The 16210-nt window shown below is 50.0% G+C and overlaps 1 protein-coding gene across 1 annotated transcript in view; it reads right to left on the minus strand.

Moving 5' to 3' along the window:
- The window catches only part of pou2af2 (POU class 2 homeobox associating factor 2), a 90573-nt gene extending 75432 nt beyond the window's left edge, over positions 1-15141 (minus strand). Inside the window, exon 1 of the mRNA XM_072486529.1 lies at positions 14985-15141. Coding sequence (XP_072342630.1) covers positions 14985-14994 — 10 coding nt within the window. The 5' untranslated portion in view covers positions 14995-15141. The remainder of the gene's footprint in view (positions 1-14984) is intronic.
- Between the last annotated feature and the right edge of the window lie 1069 nt (positions 15142-16210).

A 16210-nucleotide genomic window follows, 5' to 3' on the forward strand; every position in this document is an offset into this window, starting at 1 on the left:
ACCACGTAGACGTAGTCAAAGGGCCCGTAAGGCCAAACAATTAGACACTGAGTAAGTTGGCACGGGTGCAGGGCACAGATGAGTTTTAGGGGCTAGGGCACGTGCATGAACACCTTTGGTTATTAAAGTCAATATTACACCTACCGAAGCTGCCTTTGTGCTCTGTCCAAAGTGTGCGGGGGTGTCATGTACGTTGAGCGCAAGTGTGTGTGTGAGGGGTGGTCTTACCTCAGCCCCAGGTGAGTCTGCCCCCTTCCCCCTGGGCCGCCATCAACATCCCCCGGGCAGAGGACGGGACCGTGCGCTGCAGTGTCACAGCCGCATGCAGGGATGGTCCGGGTGGATGGTGGTACTGTGGCCATGGGTCAGACATCGTCCAACGATGTAGAGCCAGGAGCTCATCGGAGGCGGGTTGTCATCATTCTCCATGGCCTGCGATAGACACGCGTCCACCCGCAACTGGGTGAGCCCGGCCCGTTGTGCCGCCGGTGGATCGGCAATTGGGGGTGGAGGGGTGGTGTGCATGCGGGTGGGGTGTGTGGGGTTGGGGAGGGGGGTGAGGGTGCTGGGTGGGTGGATGGGTGGGGGGTGTGGGTGGTCGGCTGTTGTCATGGTGTGCGGTCTGTGGCCATACTACCCGATTCCCACGCCCATCTAGTCAGTGAAGCGGGCGTCTATCAGTCTGTCCCGTGCCCGCTGGGCCAGCCGGTAACGGTGGACAGCCACCCGCCTGTGTCTACCCCGTCTGCCCTGACCATTGCCCCCATCCCCCTCATCTGGGGAGGACTGGGCCTCTTCCTGCTGCTCCTCCACTCCGCCCTCCTCTGCCTGCGGCACATCGCCCCTCTGCTGGGCTATGTTGTGCAGGACGCAGCACACCACAATGATGCGGCCGACCCTATCTGACCGATACTGGAGGGCGCCCCCAGAGAGGTCCAGGCACCTGAAACGCATCTTCAGCACGCCAAAGCACCTCTCGATCACTCCCCTTGTCGCTACATGGGCATCATTGTAGCGGTTCTCCGCCTCATTGCGTGGCCTCCGTATAGGCGTCATCAGCCACGATCGCAATGGGTAGCCCCTGTCGCCCAGCAACCAGCCCCTCAGCCGGGGATGGCGTCCCTCGTACATGCCGGGGATGGATGACCGCGACAACACGAATGAGTCGTGTACACTGCCTGGGTGACGGGCGCAGACGTGCAGGATCATCATGCGGTGGTCGCAGACCACCTGTACGTTCATTGAATAGGTCCCCTTCCTATTAGTGAACACGGCCCTGTTCTCTGCAGGTGGCCGCACGGCGACGTGCATCCCATCGATCGCGCCCTGGACCATGGGGAACCCGGCAACGGCAGAGAAGCCCACGGCCCGGGCATCTTGGCTGGCCCGGTCCACGGGGAAGCGGATGTAGCGGTGCGCCATGGCATAAAGGGCATCTGTCACTGCCCGGATGCACCGATGCACCGATGTCTGCGATATGCCGGACAGGTCCCCACTCGGTGCCTGGAATGACCCCGTTGCATAAAAGTTCAGGGCCACCGTAACCTTGACGGACACGGGGAGAGGGTGTCCCCCGCCAGTGCCACGCGGTGACAGGTGTGCCAGCAGGTGGCAGATGTGTGCCACGGTTTCCCGGCTCATCCGGAGTCTCCTCCTGCATTCCCGGTCCGTGAGGTCCTGGTATGACTGCCGGGGCCGGTACACATGGGGCGCCCTCGGGTGCCTCCGTTGCCGTGGGGCCGCGACGTCCTCCTCCCCCTCCTCGTCCTGTCGGTCAGGTGTCCCTCCAGCCTGGGCGGCTGCCGCCTGCCCCTCTGCGGCAGCCTGCGCCGCCTCTCTGGCACGCTCCTCCTCCTCCTCCTCCTCATCCAGGGCAACATAGACATGAGTGGCTGCCACCACGGCGGCCAACATCGCTGGATGGTCTGAAAACATGACGGCCTGGTGGGGGGGAGGGGAACGACGACATGTCATCATTGCCCATATCCCCTCCTCCCCCCAGCCAGGTGGCATGGACCGCATGGGTCCAACTGTTGGAGGCTGGCACCTGGCCAGGTGGACCAACTCATTTGCCCTCCCATCACCCACCCCGGCACGGACCCCAACCCCCAACCTCCACCCCGGCACTGACCCCCCCCCCCCAACCTCCACCCCGGCACGGACCCCCTCCCCAACCCCCAACCTCCACCCCGGCACGGACCCCCTCCCCAACCTCCACCCCAGCACGGACCCCCCCCCAACTCACAACCTCCACCCCGGCACGGACCCCCCCCCCCAACCTCCACCCCGGCACGGACCCCCCCCCAACCCCCAACCTCCACCCCGGCACGGACCCCAACCCCCAACCTCCACCCCAGCACGGACCCCCCCCAACCCCCAACCTCCACCCCGGCACGGACCCCCCCCCAACCTCCACCCCGGCACGGACCCCCCCCCCAACCTCCACCCCGGCACGGACCCCCTCCCGGCACTCCCCCAGAGCCCAGCCTGCTCTAACCACCCCCCCCGCCGCACACACACACACACAAGCCGAGACACACCTCTCCTCACGCAATCAGTCTGCGGCCACGCCATTTCCTGCCCAGAGCCAACCCCCCAGGCCGTCACTCACCTCCTCGCTGGTCGGCGTGAGCCTGGAGCACCGGGTCACGCCGATGAAAAGGAGGTTTGATTGACGTCGACGTGAACGGTCATCACGTCGACGGGACTTCGGCCCATCCGGAAGGGAGAATATCGGCAGGCCGAAAATCGGCTGCCTTGCGCAGACCCGTGACATTCTCCGCGGCAGCGGCGCCATTAACGCCCCGCCAACTTTTCTCCCTTCGGAGACTTCGGCGGGGGCGGGGGCGGGATTCACGGCGGCCAACGGCCATTCTCCGACCCGGCGGGGGGTCGGAGAATGACGCCCCCTATATCCATCGAGGCATTTGGCTTGGGGCTCATTGGGGACGCTCTGCGGAGTATCGTAGATCCTCAGCCCAAATGTGCCATCTTTTTTATCCCAAATGGCCCACAATTGCTCAGCTGTCCTCCCTGCAACTGTTGTCCTGCACGCTGGGCACTGGATCAAGGTCAAGCAACCAGCGATCTGATATCTCAGAGCTCATTTCCTTCCGTTCAATGGAAAATTAGGAGAATTTCCCTGTCTTTCTCCACAATGAATAATCTGCTGATTGAATTACGTTTGCAGAAACTACTTTTCCAAGTCAAGTGGCATCACTATGATTTACTGGCAGATCATTCATCACCTCAGAAAAAGGCACATTTTCTGGTTTCCACTATTAGAGGTGCAGCATTTAAAGCTTTATACAGATGAGTCTTCATTAATTTATCTTTTGAAAGCAGAGAATTAACACGTTGCTCGGTTTCAATTAATTAATTTCCATCGTATTTTCACATAAAATAAATTTGCCTGTCACAGACTGGTACTTAAAGAGAGTTCAGTGTTCAACCGTCAGATCTCAGCTATACTGTGGATTGCACCTCGTATAGAACTCAGCAAGATGGGCTGGATTCTCTGGTCCTCCAGCCGTGTGTTTCTTGGCGGCGCGCTGTTCGCTGGTGGCGGGATTCTATTTCCCTGCTGCTCATCAATGGGATTTCCCATTGGAGCCACCCCACGCTGCCGGGAATCCCACAGGCGTGGGTGCACTGCCAATGGGAAAAGGGAATCTCAACGGCCGGAGAATTCCAGCCAAGAACGTGCATTCATACGCACATCATACCCTCAGGACATCCCGCTGCACCGCTTAAGCAATGGATTTTTCTGAAGTGTACTATGTCATGTAGGCAAACACAGCATTTCATTTGTACACAGCAAGATCCCGCTGAGTGACTAAAGTAAACAACGGACTGACCTGTTTCAGGTGAAGGATAAATACTGAGCAGGAAACCTTCTCTAATAGAGGTTAGTCGGCAAAATTAAAGCACATGGGATAAGGGGTGATGTATTAGCACGGATCGAGAATTGGTGAACAGACAGGAACCAGAGAGTGGGAATAAATGAATCTTTTTCCCAGCGGCAGGCAATGGCTAGTGGTGAGGCACAGGGGTCAATGATATATATAAATGAGATGGATGAGGGGACCAAATGTAACATTTCCAAGTTTACTGACAACATAAAACTGGATGGAATTGTGAGTTGTGAGGACGATGCAAGGAGGCTTTAAGGTGATTTAGACAAGTTGAGTGAGTGGGCAAACACATGGCAGATGCAGATGCAGTACAAAGTGGCTAAATGTGAAGTTATACAATTCAGTATAAAAAACAGAAGAGTATGATCTAAATGGTGATATATTGGTAAATGTGGATGTACAAAGGGGTCTGAGTGTCCTTGTACACTGGTCAATAAAAGTGGAGATGCAGATGCAGCAAGCAAGTAGGAAGGCAAATACTATGTTGGCCTTCATTGCAAGAGGATTTGAGTTCAGAAGTAGAGATGTCTTACTGCAGGACTTTGGTGAGACCACACCTGGGGTATTGTGTGCAGTTTTGATGTCCCTACCTAAGAAAGGATATACTTGCCATAGAGAGAGTGCAGCAGAGGTTCATTAGGCTGATACCAGATTTGGTGGGACTGTCCTCTGAGGAGAGATTGGCTCGACTGGGCCTGTATCCAGTAGAGTTTAGGAGGATGAGGGGAGACCTGATTGAATTTAAAATTCTATCGGGGCTGGACAAACTAGATATGGGGAGGATGTTTACCCTGGTTGGGGGAACCTAGAAGCAAGGGACACAGTCTCAGGATGCAGGGTCTAAGATGAGGAGACATTACTTCACCCCAAGGTAATGAACCTGTAAAATTCTCAACTACAGAAGGCAGTGGAAGCCAAGTCACTGAATGTATTCAAGAAAGAGATCATTTAAAATGTTTGAATGGCATCAAGGGGTGTGATGAGAAAATGGGAATATGACACTGCGATTGAGGATTAGCCATGATCATATTGAATAGGAGCAGGCTCGAAGGGCTGAATGGCCTCCTCCTGCTCCTAGTTTCTATGTTTTCTGTAAATAAAGTAATCGGACACGTCACACCTACCTTTTTGAATGTATTCTTTCCTGAGTTGTGATCACTATTGTCCATCCCTAATTACCCTTAAGCTGAGTGGCTTGCTACAGTATTGCAGAGGGCGGTTAAGAATCAGACACATTTCCCTGAGTCTGGAGTCACATGGAGGCCAGACCAGATAAGGACGGCAGATTTCCTTCCCTAAAGGACATTAGTGAACCAGATGGGTTTTTGACGATAATTGATAACAGTTACAGTTGCCTTCCTGGGATAGTCACGATCACTGAGCCTAGCATTCAATTCCAGATTTTATGAATTGAATTTAAGTTCTGGCACCTGCCGTGGTGGGATTAGAACCAATGTCCTTCGTGCAGTAACCTGGGTCTCTGGACCTTTTGCGTCCAATGACATTACGAGTACACCACCATCTCCCCCAACATGCTGCTTGGAACCTAGTTTATTATCTCACATAACCCGCACTGAAATTTCAGCGTAAATTCTCTGCTCAGTGTCCTGGAGTTTGGCTTAAACTCATGGCTTTATAGCTCAGAGGTGGAGGCCCAGAATGTGCTGGGACATGGCCTTGTGAGTTAGACCTGTTCCTGTGCAGTCAAAACATTTGCCCACTGAGCCAATAGGTGTGTGGGCTGGTAGTGGTGCGTTGAGGGTACCCGGTATTGAGTAAGCAGGAGAACCAAAAGGAAATATCCTCAATCCATGAAATTTAAGGATTGAGAAATAAACAGAGGAAGAATTGAGAAAGGATACAATGGGCGTTTTTAACATCAAACCAGGTAGATATATGCAATCCATATGGGTGTAGGTATACCTGCCCTGCTGTTAGGGAGGGAGTTCCAGAATTTTGACCCAGCGACAGTGAAGGAACGGTGATATATTTCCAAGTCAGGGTGGTGAGTGACTTGGAGGGGAACCTCCAGGTGGTGGGGCTCCAGGTATATGCTGCTCTTGTCCTTCTAGATGGTAGTGGTCATGGGTTTGGAAGGTGCTGCCAAAGGAGCCTTGATGAGTTCCTGCAGTGCATCTTGTAGATGGTCCACACTGCTGCTACTGTGCTCGGTGGTAGAGGGAGTAAATGCTTGTGGAAGGGGTGCCAATCAAGTGGGCTGTTTTGTCCTGGATGGTGTCGAGCTTCTTGAATGTTGCTGGAGCTGCACTCATCCAGGCAAATGGGGGTATTTCATAACAATCCTGACTTGTGCCTTGTAGGTGGTGGACAGGCTTTGGTGAGTCAGGAAGTGAGTTACTTGCTGCAGGATTCCTAGCCACAATATTTTTGTTGCTAGTCCAGTTCAGTTTAGCATGTTGATAGTAGGGGATTCACTGGTAGTAATGGCATTGAATGTCAAGGGGTGATTGTTTGATTCTCTTTAATTGGAGATGGTCATTGCCTGGCACTTGTGTGGTGCGAATGTTACTTGCCACTTGTCAGCCCAAGCCTGGATATTATCCAGGTCTTTCAGCATTTGCACGTGGACAGCATCAGTGTCTGAGGAGTCGCAAATACAGTTGAACATTGTGCAAATCATCAGTAAATATCCCCACATCTGGCCTTAGGTTGGAAGGAGGGTGATTGATGAAGCAGCTGAAGATGGCTGGACCTAGGACACTACCTGAGGAACTCCTGCAGTGATGTCCTAGGACTGAGATGACTGACCTCCAGGCACTACCACCATTTTCCTTTGTGCTAGGTATAACTCCAACCAGCATATCGTTTTCCCCCGCTTTCCATTGATTCCAGTGTTGTTAGGGCTCCCTGATGCCATCCTCAATCAAATGCAGCCCTGATGTCAGAAGTAGTCACTCTCACCTCACCTCTGGAATTTAGTACTTTTGTCCATGTTTGAACCAAAGCTGTACTGAGGTCAGGAGCAGAAAGACCCTGGTGGAACCCAAACCGAGCGTCAGTGAGAAGGTTATTGCTAAGTGATAGTGTGCGTCATTCACACACTGTTGCTTTCTCAGCAAATTTTGGTCCACAGTCGTGCAACAACAAAGCCCAGCGTTTGTGGGCTCCGCTGCTTGGGTGTCAGGTTGGAGTGATAGTTCTCTCCTAACATTAAGAAGTTGAATTTCTGAAATTCCCGGAAGATTCATCGGACTGCCTTAACACTGTTGTGACTCTACAGGAGGCTGAAACTACATCGAAACCAATGCGACATGGCATCTCACTTCTGCTGAACATAGTATCACAACCATTGCTGTAATAGACATTGGGGTCAGACCACTGAAGTCTTGCTATATGCTGTTACTTCTGCATCTGTGAGCACTTAAAACTGCTGTGCATTTTCACAAATGCAACTGCACACCTGCAATTTTATTCATTAATAAATGTCCTTTCATTCCAGAACTACTTTACACATCTGATTGTATATTTTAACTATACTTGCACCTCTTCATCTCCTTCTGTGGTAGCATGGCTCCTTTAAGGGGCGTGCCCTCGTGGCCCATTGTGACTGGCCCAGGGCCTATTGTGAGGGGTTGCGCAAATGAGGGATCACCGCGGGTCCCGGGGAGCGGGGTTCTGGTCAGAGTGAACCCAGGAGTCAGTGTGTTAACACGTAAATTAGATACTCTGTGCCTGTACATCAGTTACCCTCGTTAGTTGCCAGTAGACATTTCATTACTCGTAGAAGGACACAGGGAGTCCACACCGAATGAAATAAAGAAACGTAGTTTTATTACAGCACGATATGCCTGATAGATCCCGACCAAGGTACTGTTCTGGTTGGTGCTTTACTGGCCGACATTTGATACAGAGTTTAATAGAGTTCTCCCGCCCCAAACGGGGGAGCTCGTACTCCGCAAGGACCACAGGGAAGATAGTCATTCCCACCCTTAGGTCCCATGCGAGCTATTACATTGACCATCTGCCTGGTATTCCCTCGAGCCACCACATCTTTCATATCCACATTGAATCTGTCGGTACTCGATACTTCAACAGCTAAATGTCAATGCTTCTTTTTCTCACCAAATTAGATATTGGTGTGGATTGTTGCACCCTGTACAGGGATTCCACTGTTTTTCAACAGGGCGGCACGGTAGCACAGTGAATAGCACTGTTGCTTCACAGCGCCAGGGTCCCAAGTTCGATCCCCGGCTTGGGTCACTGTTTGGTGTCTGCACGTTCTCCCTGTGTCTGCGTGGGTTTCCTCTGGGCGCTCAGGATTCCTCCCGGAAGTTGCGAAAGACGTGCTTGTTAGGTGAATTGGACATTCCGAATTCTCCCTCCGTGTACCCGAACAGGCCGGAATGTGGCGATGAGGGGCTTTTCACAGTAATCTCATTGCAGTGTTAATGTAAGCCTTCTTGTGACAATAAAGAAAAAGAAAATCCACGCAGACACCAGGAGAAGGGGGAGAATGTGCAGCCTGAGGATGGCATCAGGGAGCCCCAGCAACACTGGAATCAATGGGAAGCGGGAGAGAACGATTTGCTGGTTGGAGTCATACCCAAGCCGGGAATCGAACCTGGGACCCTGGCGCAATGAAGCAACAGTACTAGCCACTGTGCTACCATCATCCTTTCATGATTAGGAATCCAGCTGTACAACCAGCTCTCTAGTAGCCACCTAAGTGCAGTCTTCAATGTGAACTTAAACTCTGAGTGCCAAACGTAGGGTCATCGCAAACCTCCCTGATCGGGCCTTCACCCGTCATACTTTCCAGTAACAATCATGAAACAGCAATGAGCAGTGTGTACTCTGAAAGATTCTTACCATTCCTACCTCCAACAGCATTGGAAATAATTGCCGTAGTCATGGAACCCTCTGGAAGAAAAGGGCATTCTGTCCATCATGCCTGTGCCATCTCTTTGAAAAAACAATCCGATGACATCCACTCCACTGTTCTTTCCTCGTAAGCAGCTTTTACCCCTTCAATAACTTATCTAATTCCTTTGAAAAATCAAATGATCAATAATCGAACCTCACCATCTATGTGGCACCAAGGAATGAACCAGAATCCATCCTTGTCCATTTGGCTCAAAAATGTACAAAGCTGTGAATTTGGCACAAAGTTTGCCCAACCCGTTGAATTCCTACTGCCCGTAGAAGAGTACAGAAATATCCAGCCAGGTTTTCCAAGAACATTTCTGAGACGGCACATTTACCCAAAGAAATTCAACAGCCACCTTGGGTGGGATTCTCCACCCCCCGGCGCCGATATCGTAATCGGCGATCGGGCGGAGAATCCCTGTTTACGACCGAATCGGGGGAGGAGCCTGTTTTCAGATGCCCTGCCCCCTCCAAAACGGCATAATCGGGGAACGCACCGCACGCCTTTGGGGGCGGCCTCAGGACATTACCTGGAGGCCCCTCCCCCGATGCTCCGCCCCCGATGGGCCGACTGGCCGACCACGCGAGACACGCGTGCTCTTAGCTTTCGTGAAACCGGCGTGGCGACCGCGGACTGTCTGGGGGGAGCCATGCCGCTGGCCGGGGGGGGGGGGCTTCAGCGAGGGCTGGGGGACTGGTGGGGGGTGGCCCGGGGGTGGCGAGGGGATGTCCAGGGGGGGCACTCTCTGGCAGGCCAGGTCCGCACGCGGCAGGCGCCATGTTGTACGGCGCAACCGCTGCAGGTCGCTGCCGTGCGCATGCGCAGCCACAGACCTGGCAATTCTCCAGGCATTTATATCGGGAAGGCCATGCGTTTTACGCGACGCGGCTAGTCAAAGGATCGGTACGGAAGTGGCAGCAACTTTTTTGTCGTAAGACCAGACACTTCCTCCGGACATAGCCTCAAAATCTGAGAATTCAGCCCTTTATCCTTGGATTGTGGGTACAATGCAACTTACCCAGCCCCACTCCCCTGCCTTCCCCACACACCTGCAAATCAGATCATTTACCAATTCCCCTTTGAAAGCTACAATTGAATCTGCCCCCACAAGCAGTGCATTCCAAATCCAAACCATTCGCTGTGTAAAAAGGTTTTCCTTCATTTAGGTCTTCAGTCAATCACCGCGAATCAGTGTCCTCTGGTTCTTCACCCTCTGGGCAAGGGGGACAGATTTCTCCCTATTTACTCTGTCCACACCCCTCATCTTCATGACAATCGGGCTGCTTCCATTGTTGTTTTAGTTGGTGCCAGTCCACCGAGATCACCAGGTTTTTCAAATCCAAAATGCCATCTCTCGTGGAGTGGGGTTCTAATTTGGAATCATAAAGGTGAGCCTATCATATCCCCGGCGTGGGTGCGCTCACTCGCTCGGTGCCTGAGCAGGGAAACTCAGAACAAAAGCAACTGAAGAATGCACAGGGACGGATGAACGAAAGAAAAGAACGGGTGAGAGGAGAGGATTAATAAAGGAGGGAGAGCGGAGGAATTGTAAAAAGTAAATGGGGAGGTGTGAGAGGAAGTGGAATGATACGTGAGCATTTGTAGATTCTCAATTGTTTCAGTAAATATTGATGTGTCACATTAGTTTGATATGCTGAACAATCAGCCAATCAATCAGCGAGATATTCTGCATCAAACCCGCTGTCTAAGAGCTACCATAAAAACCCCAAGAAGATATCGAAGCTTTGCTGAATTCAATGGGTGGAAGTTACCGGCTGTTAACGCTGGTGGGATATTCCGGAAAGCTCCGCCGGCAGTGCATCCCCGTGGATTTCCCTGCGGAGTGGGGAGTCTTCAATGGGAAATCCACTGACAAGCAGCGGGACGAGAGAACCCCATTGCCAGCGAAAACTGCAGCCGGGAAACACGCGGCCACGGGACCAGAGAATCCAGCCCATGGTGATTCAACAGCCACTTGTACCTAATCTATTCCATATTCCATTCACCTTTTTAATAGACAAAGCACCACCAATGTGTGTAAGGAGGAGAGTCGCGAAGAGAGTTGTTCAACTCACACCGCATGATCTCCCTGCCCCCGATGGGACATAATTTGCCACAGGTTCTATTCTATTCTCTTCGCACCCCCTCTACCAAATAGTTAATGCGAGCGTTAAATTGCTTGGGTTCCATAAGTTGCTTTAATGAACACAATGGGTGGGTTTTAACACATTTTCTGCAACCCCCCCCCCCCCCCCCCTTGTATTTCGCTGTGTATAAACTCAGATTATATAACAGCAGAGAGACTATAAAAGCACTCTACAATATACTGAATGACTGATTTTGCAGCACGGTAGCATTGTGGATAGCACAATTGCTTCACAGCTCCAGGGTCCCAGGTTCGATTCCGGCTTGGATCACTGTCTCTGCGGAGTCTGCACATCCTCCCCGTGCCTGCGTGGGTTTCCTCCGGGTGCTCCGGTTTCCTCCCACAGTCCAAAGATGTGCAGGTTAGGTGGATTGGCCAGATAAATTGCCCTTAGTGTCCAAAATTGCCCTTAGTGTTGGGTGGGGTTACTGGGTTATGGGGATAGGGTAGAGGTGTTGACCTTGGGTAAGGTGCTCTTTCCATGAGCCAGTGCAGTCTCGATGGGCCGAATGGCCTCCTTCTGCACTGTAAATTCTATGATTCTATGATTCTATCTTGTTTACGTGGAATAATATATTTATATATGTGAGTGGGGGAAAGAAAAATTCTCCTTATTAATTAAGGGAGCAAACAATTACCCTTATTCAGCGAGCATACTTGCTTTCCATGATTAACCAGCCCCTGATTATATTCTCAGAAAAAGTACCTGTGATTCGTTGCATAGCTGCAACTTCATCAGTCATTCTTCATATAAATTACAATGAAAAGCAATATGTTCAAGGGAAATTCTGAGATGGTTTTACGACCAAACCTAATTTCCATCTTTGAAGTCATTTGAAGATGCACATCGTCCTAGTTGCACTTGATATTAGAGGAGTTTACAAACAGTTTCTACCTGTGCAACGGGAACAATCTAAGGCAGGATTCTCCGTTCCCGCTGAAGTGAATGGACGGCTGCAATTCTCTGGTCTTTTGCGATTCTTTTTTCCTGCCGGGAGCGCACCTCCGCCAGCGGGTCTCCCGGTGGTGTGGGGTGGTTACAATGGGAAATCCCATTGACAAGCGGCGGGATTCTGTCCTCCCGCCAGAGAGCGGTGCACCACCGAGAAACCCGCTACCATCAGACGGGAGAATCCCGCCTGGAGTTTTGGATGAGCGCCAAATGCTCCATTCTGACTGGCAGCGGTAGCGGGGCGGACTTGCCACGGACAATCCTGGCCCTCGTTTAACACCATTCATTCCCAATAACAAAATCGTGAACATGGATGATCCTGGAGTTGAAACTGCGCATTTGCTTTGTGGATCATTAAAAAAAATTAAGCAACTTGTCCTGAAATTATGCAGTACTGGGTGTATATTTTTCCAAAGTGGGTAGGGAAATGATTCCATTGCCATACACTGCAAAAATAGCGCGCACACCAAACAAAGCAGTCATGAAATGGGATGGCTTATGTAATCAATTACAGGCCAGCTTCACAAACTGAGTCAAGGGCAGCATGGTAGCTCGGTGGATAGCACTGTGGCTTCACAGCGCCAGGGTCCCAGGTTCGATTCCCACCTGGGTCACTGTCTGTGCGGAGTCTGCACGTTCTCCCCGTGTCTGCGTGGGTTCCCTCCGGGTGCTCCGGTTTCCTCCCATAGGTCCCAAAAGACGTGCTGTTAGGCAATTTGGACACTCTGAATTCTCCCTCCGTGTACCCGAACAGGCGCCGGAATGTGGCAACTAGGGGCTTTTCACAGTAACTTCATTGCAATGTAAGCCGGCTTGTGACAATAAAGATTATTATCATTATAAGAAACATTTAATTGCAAGTTATCATGTTTACGGAACAGAAAGGTTATCAAAAAGTGAGAATAGAAATATCGTTTCTTTTTCAGGTCAGGATGGTAAAGCAAGTTAAATGTACCATTTTAATATGATAATTACAATAAATGAATATAATGTTCTTTCTCAGAATTACAGACAGGCCGTTTGGGATTGAGATGAGGAGGAATTTCTTCATTCAAAGGGTGATGAATCTTTGGAATTCTCTGACCCGTAGAGCTGTGGAAGCTCAATCATTGAGAATGTTTAAAACACAAACTGGTAGGGCTTTGGACACTAATGACATCGAGGGATACGGTGGTAGTGGTCGGGGGGGGGAGGGGGGGGAGGGTGGGGGGGGGGGATGGCGTGGAGGTGGATGACCAGCCGTGAAGTGTTTGAATGGTGGAATAGGTTCAACGGGCAGAATGGCCTACGACTCCTACTCCTGTGTTCCGATCTATCTATAATTTCTAGATACACCGGTGGCCGGGGGAATGTCCGTGTCGTGCAACTTGAGGATACAGCTTTGCATGTCAATGAAATGGTAAAGAATCCTAGAGAACAGTGTGAGCGCCTCCAGATAAATGGTTAATAATACCTAATGGTGACAGATCTTTCAAATATGCAAAAAAAACCTTTCATGTTGACGAAGACCAATAATTCTCAGCAGCTTTTAGCAACGAGAATGCATAAAACCTTCGGGGAAAACTGCTCTTAAGTTAACCTTACTAAATGTGTTTTTTTTATTGTTGCAGCACTTAAGATAAAAACATTTCCAAAAATTTGGATGCAGGAACGTAAGAGTTGGGAATGTTTCAAATGGAATGATGGGATGATTTTGAATTGAACCAGTGCGAGCTAAGAGTTGACTAATTTTAAAGCAATTCTCTGGTCAATGGCAGTCTAGTTACATATTCCATTGCATTGTTATTCCTTCCATTTTATTCAAAGTTAGAGCAGACTGCATCCACATTTCTTTTTCAAAGACAGCCAATGCAGCCCACAGCTGCAACCATCAATAACCATTTACCAGTTCAACATTTCATTTAACACACCAGTCTTGCCAGACACACATCGCAGTCTCCTCATATTACCTCGTGGCAGTTGCTGGAAATTATACTTGCAAAGAGAATTATTAACGTACCAACAGCCCCCTCTGAAATAATTGTCTTGTTCAGTGAAACAAAGTTTTTGTTGTTGTGGTTAAATTATCTTCAAATAATTCATGTGGGATGTTGAAACGGCAGACACCTCTGAGTCTGTTGTAAGTAAATAAGTAAGTTAGCCTCTGAGCCTGTTGTACACAGAGCTAAGTTACTTTTCCTACGTATTTTCTTCCTTGAGATTTAATATACATTCAATTGTCCACCGTGAAATCCTAGTTAATGGTTGCTTCCTTTATTTTCCTTGTCAATTTCCAGCACATTCATCCTTTCCCTACTGATTGTGTTGACTACTTGCTGGGCAGTTTTTCAGGGGCATGTACCTGTCTGTACCATGCTGAGGCATCAAGTGGTAGCGAGCTCCAGCAACCTAGCTGTTTAGAGCTACCCTAGGAACCACAGCTCCTGCATATCACCAGTGCTGGATTTTTCATTCTATAATCCAGGAACTCTGTGTCTCTGAAATTAAAAAAAAACACAGACAGTGCTGCAAAAGTTCAGCAGGTCAGGCAGCATCAGTGGAGAGGGAAACTGAGCTAATGTTTTGAGTCCAATATGACTCTGCTTTGGAATAAGAAGAGTTCTGGACACGGACGTTAACTCTCTGTTCCTCTCTCCACTACCAGACTTGCTACGTTTTCCCGGCACTTGCTATTTCTATTCCAGACTTCCAGCCGTCGCAATATTTAGCTTTTAGTTCAGTTGTGCCGGTCTTAATATTGCTAAAGTCAGTCAAGCCAGCACCGAATAACAATTGAACCCAGGCACACACCTTAGTTTAGAGTGAGGATTCAAAGATTTACTCTCGATCATTTTCCCCTGGTTTCAAATCAGTGAACATTTCAATTAGTCAATCCATTAAAAAATTCAGAAGGGCATCTTTTCTCAAAAAGGGACACATGGGTTATTAAAGTTGAACGTGCTCTGAATTCAAACAACAGTCCATTAGAAAAAGGCTGCTCTTAGTTTTGTCATTGTTAAGAAAGTTTGCTGATGAGACTTTTAACAAACATAACCAATCATATTCGCTAAATAAAAGAACACCTTGACAAGGAACGACGCTTACCAGTTTCCATGGCACAGCAGTAACGATGGGACTCGTTCAAAAATTCAAAATGATGAGTGGCTCTTTTCTTTTGTTCTCAAGGAATACGCAGTTTTGGCCGCAAAGATTTCCAGCAATTGTGTTAGAACTTTGAGAACATTGCACCTTTCCAGAATGCACTGTGGGTCTACTGAAGTGTATTTCCCATATATATCAATACAATACAGCGAATAGTTTGACCTTTCGCAATTTGTTTAAATGCAAATAGTCATATGTCAGCAGTTGATTTTCTGGAATTTGCATCAACATTATAGGTGGTTGGAAGATAGTCAAACGCACAATTAGTGTTTTGGTTTCTGTTTCAAAGAGTTAATATGAATTCAAGAAACATATATATTTTTCTTCTGTCGGATGGTAAACACTGCTTGTGTTTAGCAGGGGCAGGTCAGGAGTGAGGTGGTCCGCAGGCAGGCATGTCCCAGAAGTGATCGTTGCTCAGTGAAAATTGAGCTGATCCCAGTCACAGCCACAGTGAGAGCACTGAAAACAGGGAACGCTGGAAAAACACGGCTGGTCTGGCAGCATCTGTGGAGAGAGAAACAGACTTGATGGGCGAGATTTAACGGCCGCATTTCACCCTCGCGAGCCATTTAAATCGCGGGAGAGGCCGAAATCTGGATCAGCACTGGACATGAATCGGCTCGTGATCTGACCTGCCCGCTCCGAGTGGTGGATTCCAGATCCCACCCAGATGTGGCGAAGCACCAATTGACACCAATTAAGAGCAATCTCCATCTCATCAGTGAGATGGAAACCCAATCTAACAGCCTCCAGGGAACTAACCAGCTCCCCACCAGTGCTGCTGCCCCAGTGCTCGGAATGGGGTGGGTGGGGGACCCCTCAGTGGGGGACGGGGTGGGTGGGGGACCCCTCAGTGGGGGACGGGCCTGGTCGGAGTGGAGGGCTGGGTGCCATAGGTCAGGGTGGCCCCTGGGCTGGGGGGTGAGGGGCTCAGCGTCTGCGGGGCCTACAAACCATCCTCCAATATTGTGTATGCTCATAACAGGGGCAACGACTGCTGCCTGTCTGTCCTACCAAACACCCCCAACACAGAAGCCTGTGCGTGGTTATATGATGCAGGTCACTTTAACTCCCTCCGACTGTAAGTAGCCTCTGGCTGCCCAGCTGAAGGCTGTTGCTAATAAAGAATTGGCATTGTTAGTTATGTGAGAACTTCACAGCTCTCA

This window comes from Scyliorhinus torazame, chromosome 21 (assembly GCF_047496885.1).
Source record: "Scyliorhinus torazame isolate Kashiwa2021f chromosome 21, sScyTor2.1, whole genome shotgun sequence".
Taxonomy (NCBI): domain Eukaryota; kingdom Metazoa; phylum Chordata; class Chondrichthyes; order Carcharhiniformes; family Scyliorhinidae; genus Scyliorhinus; species Scyliorhinus torazame.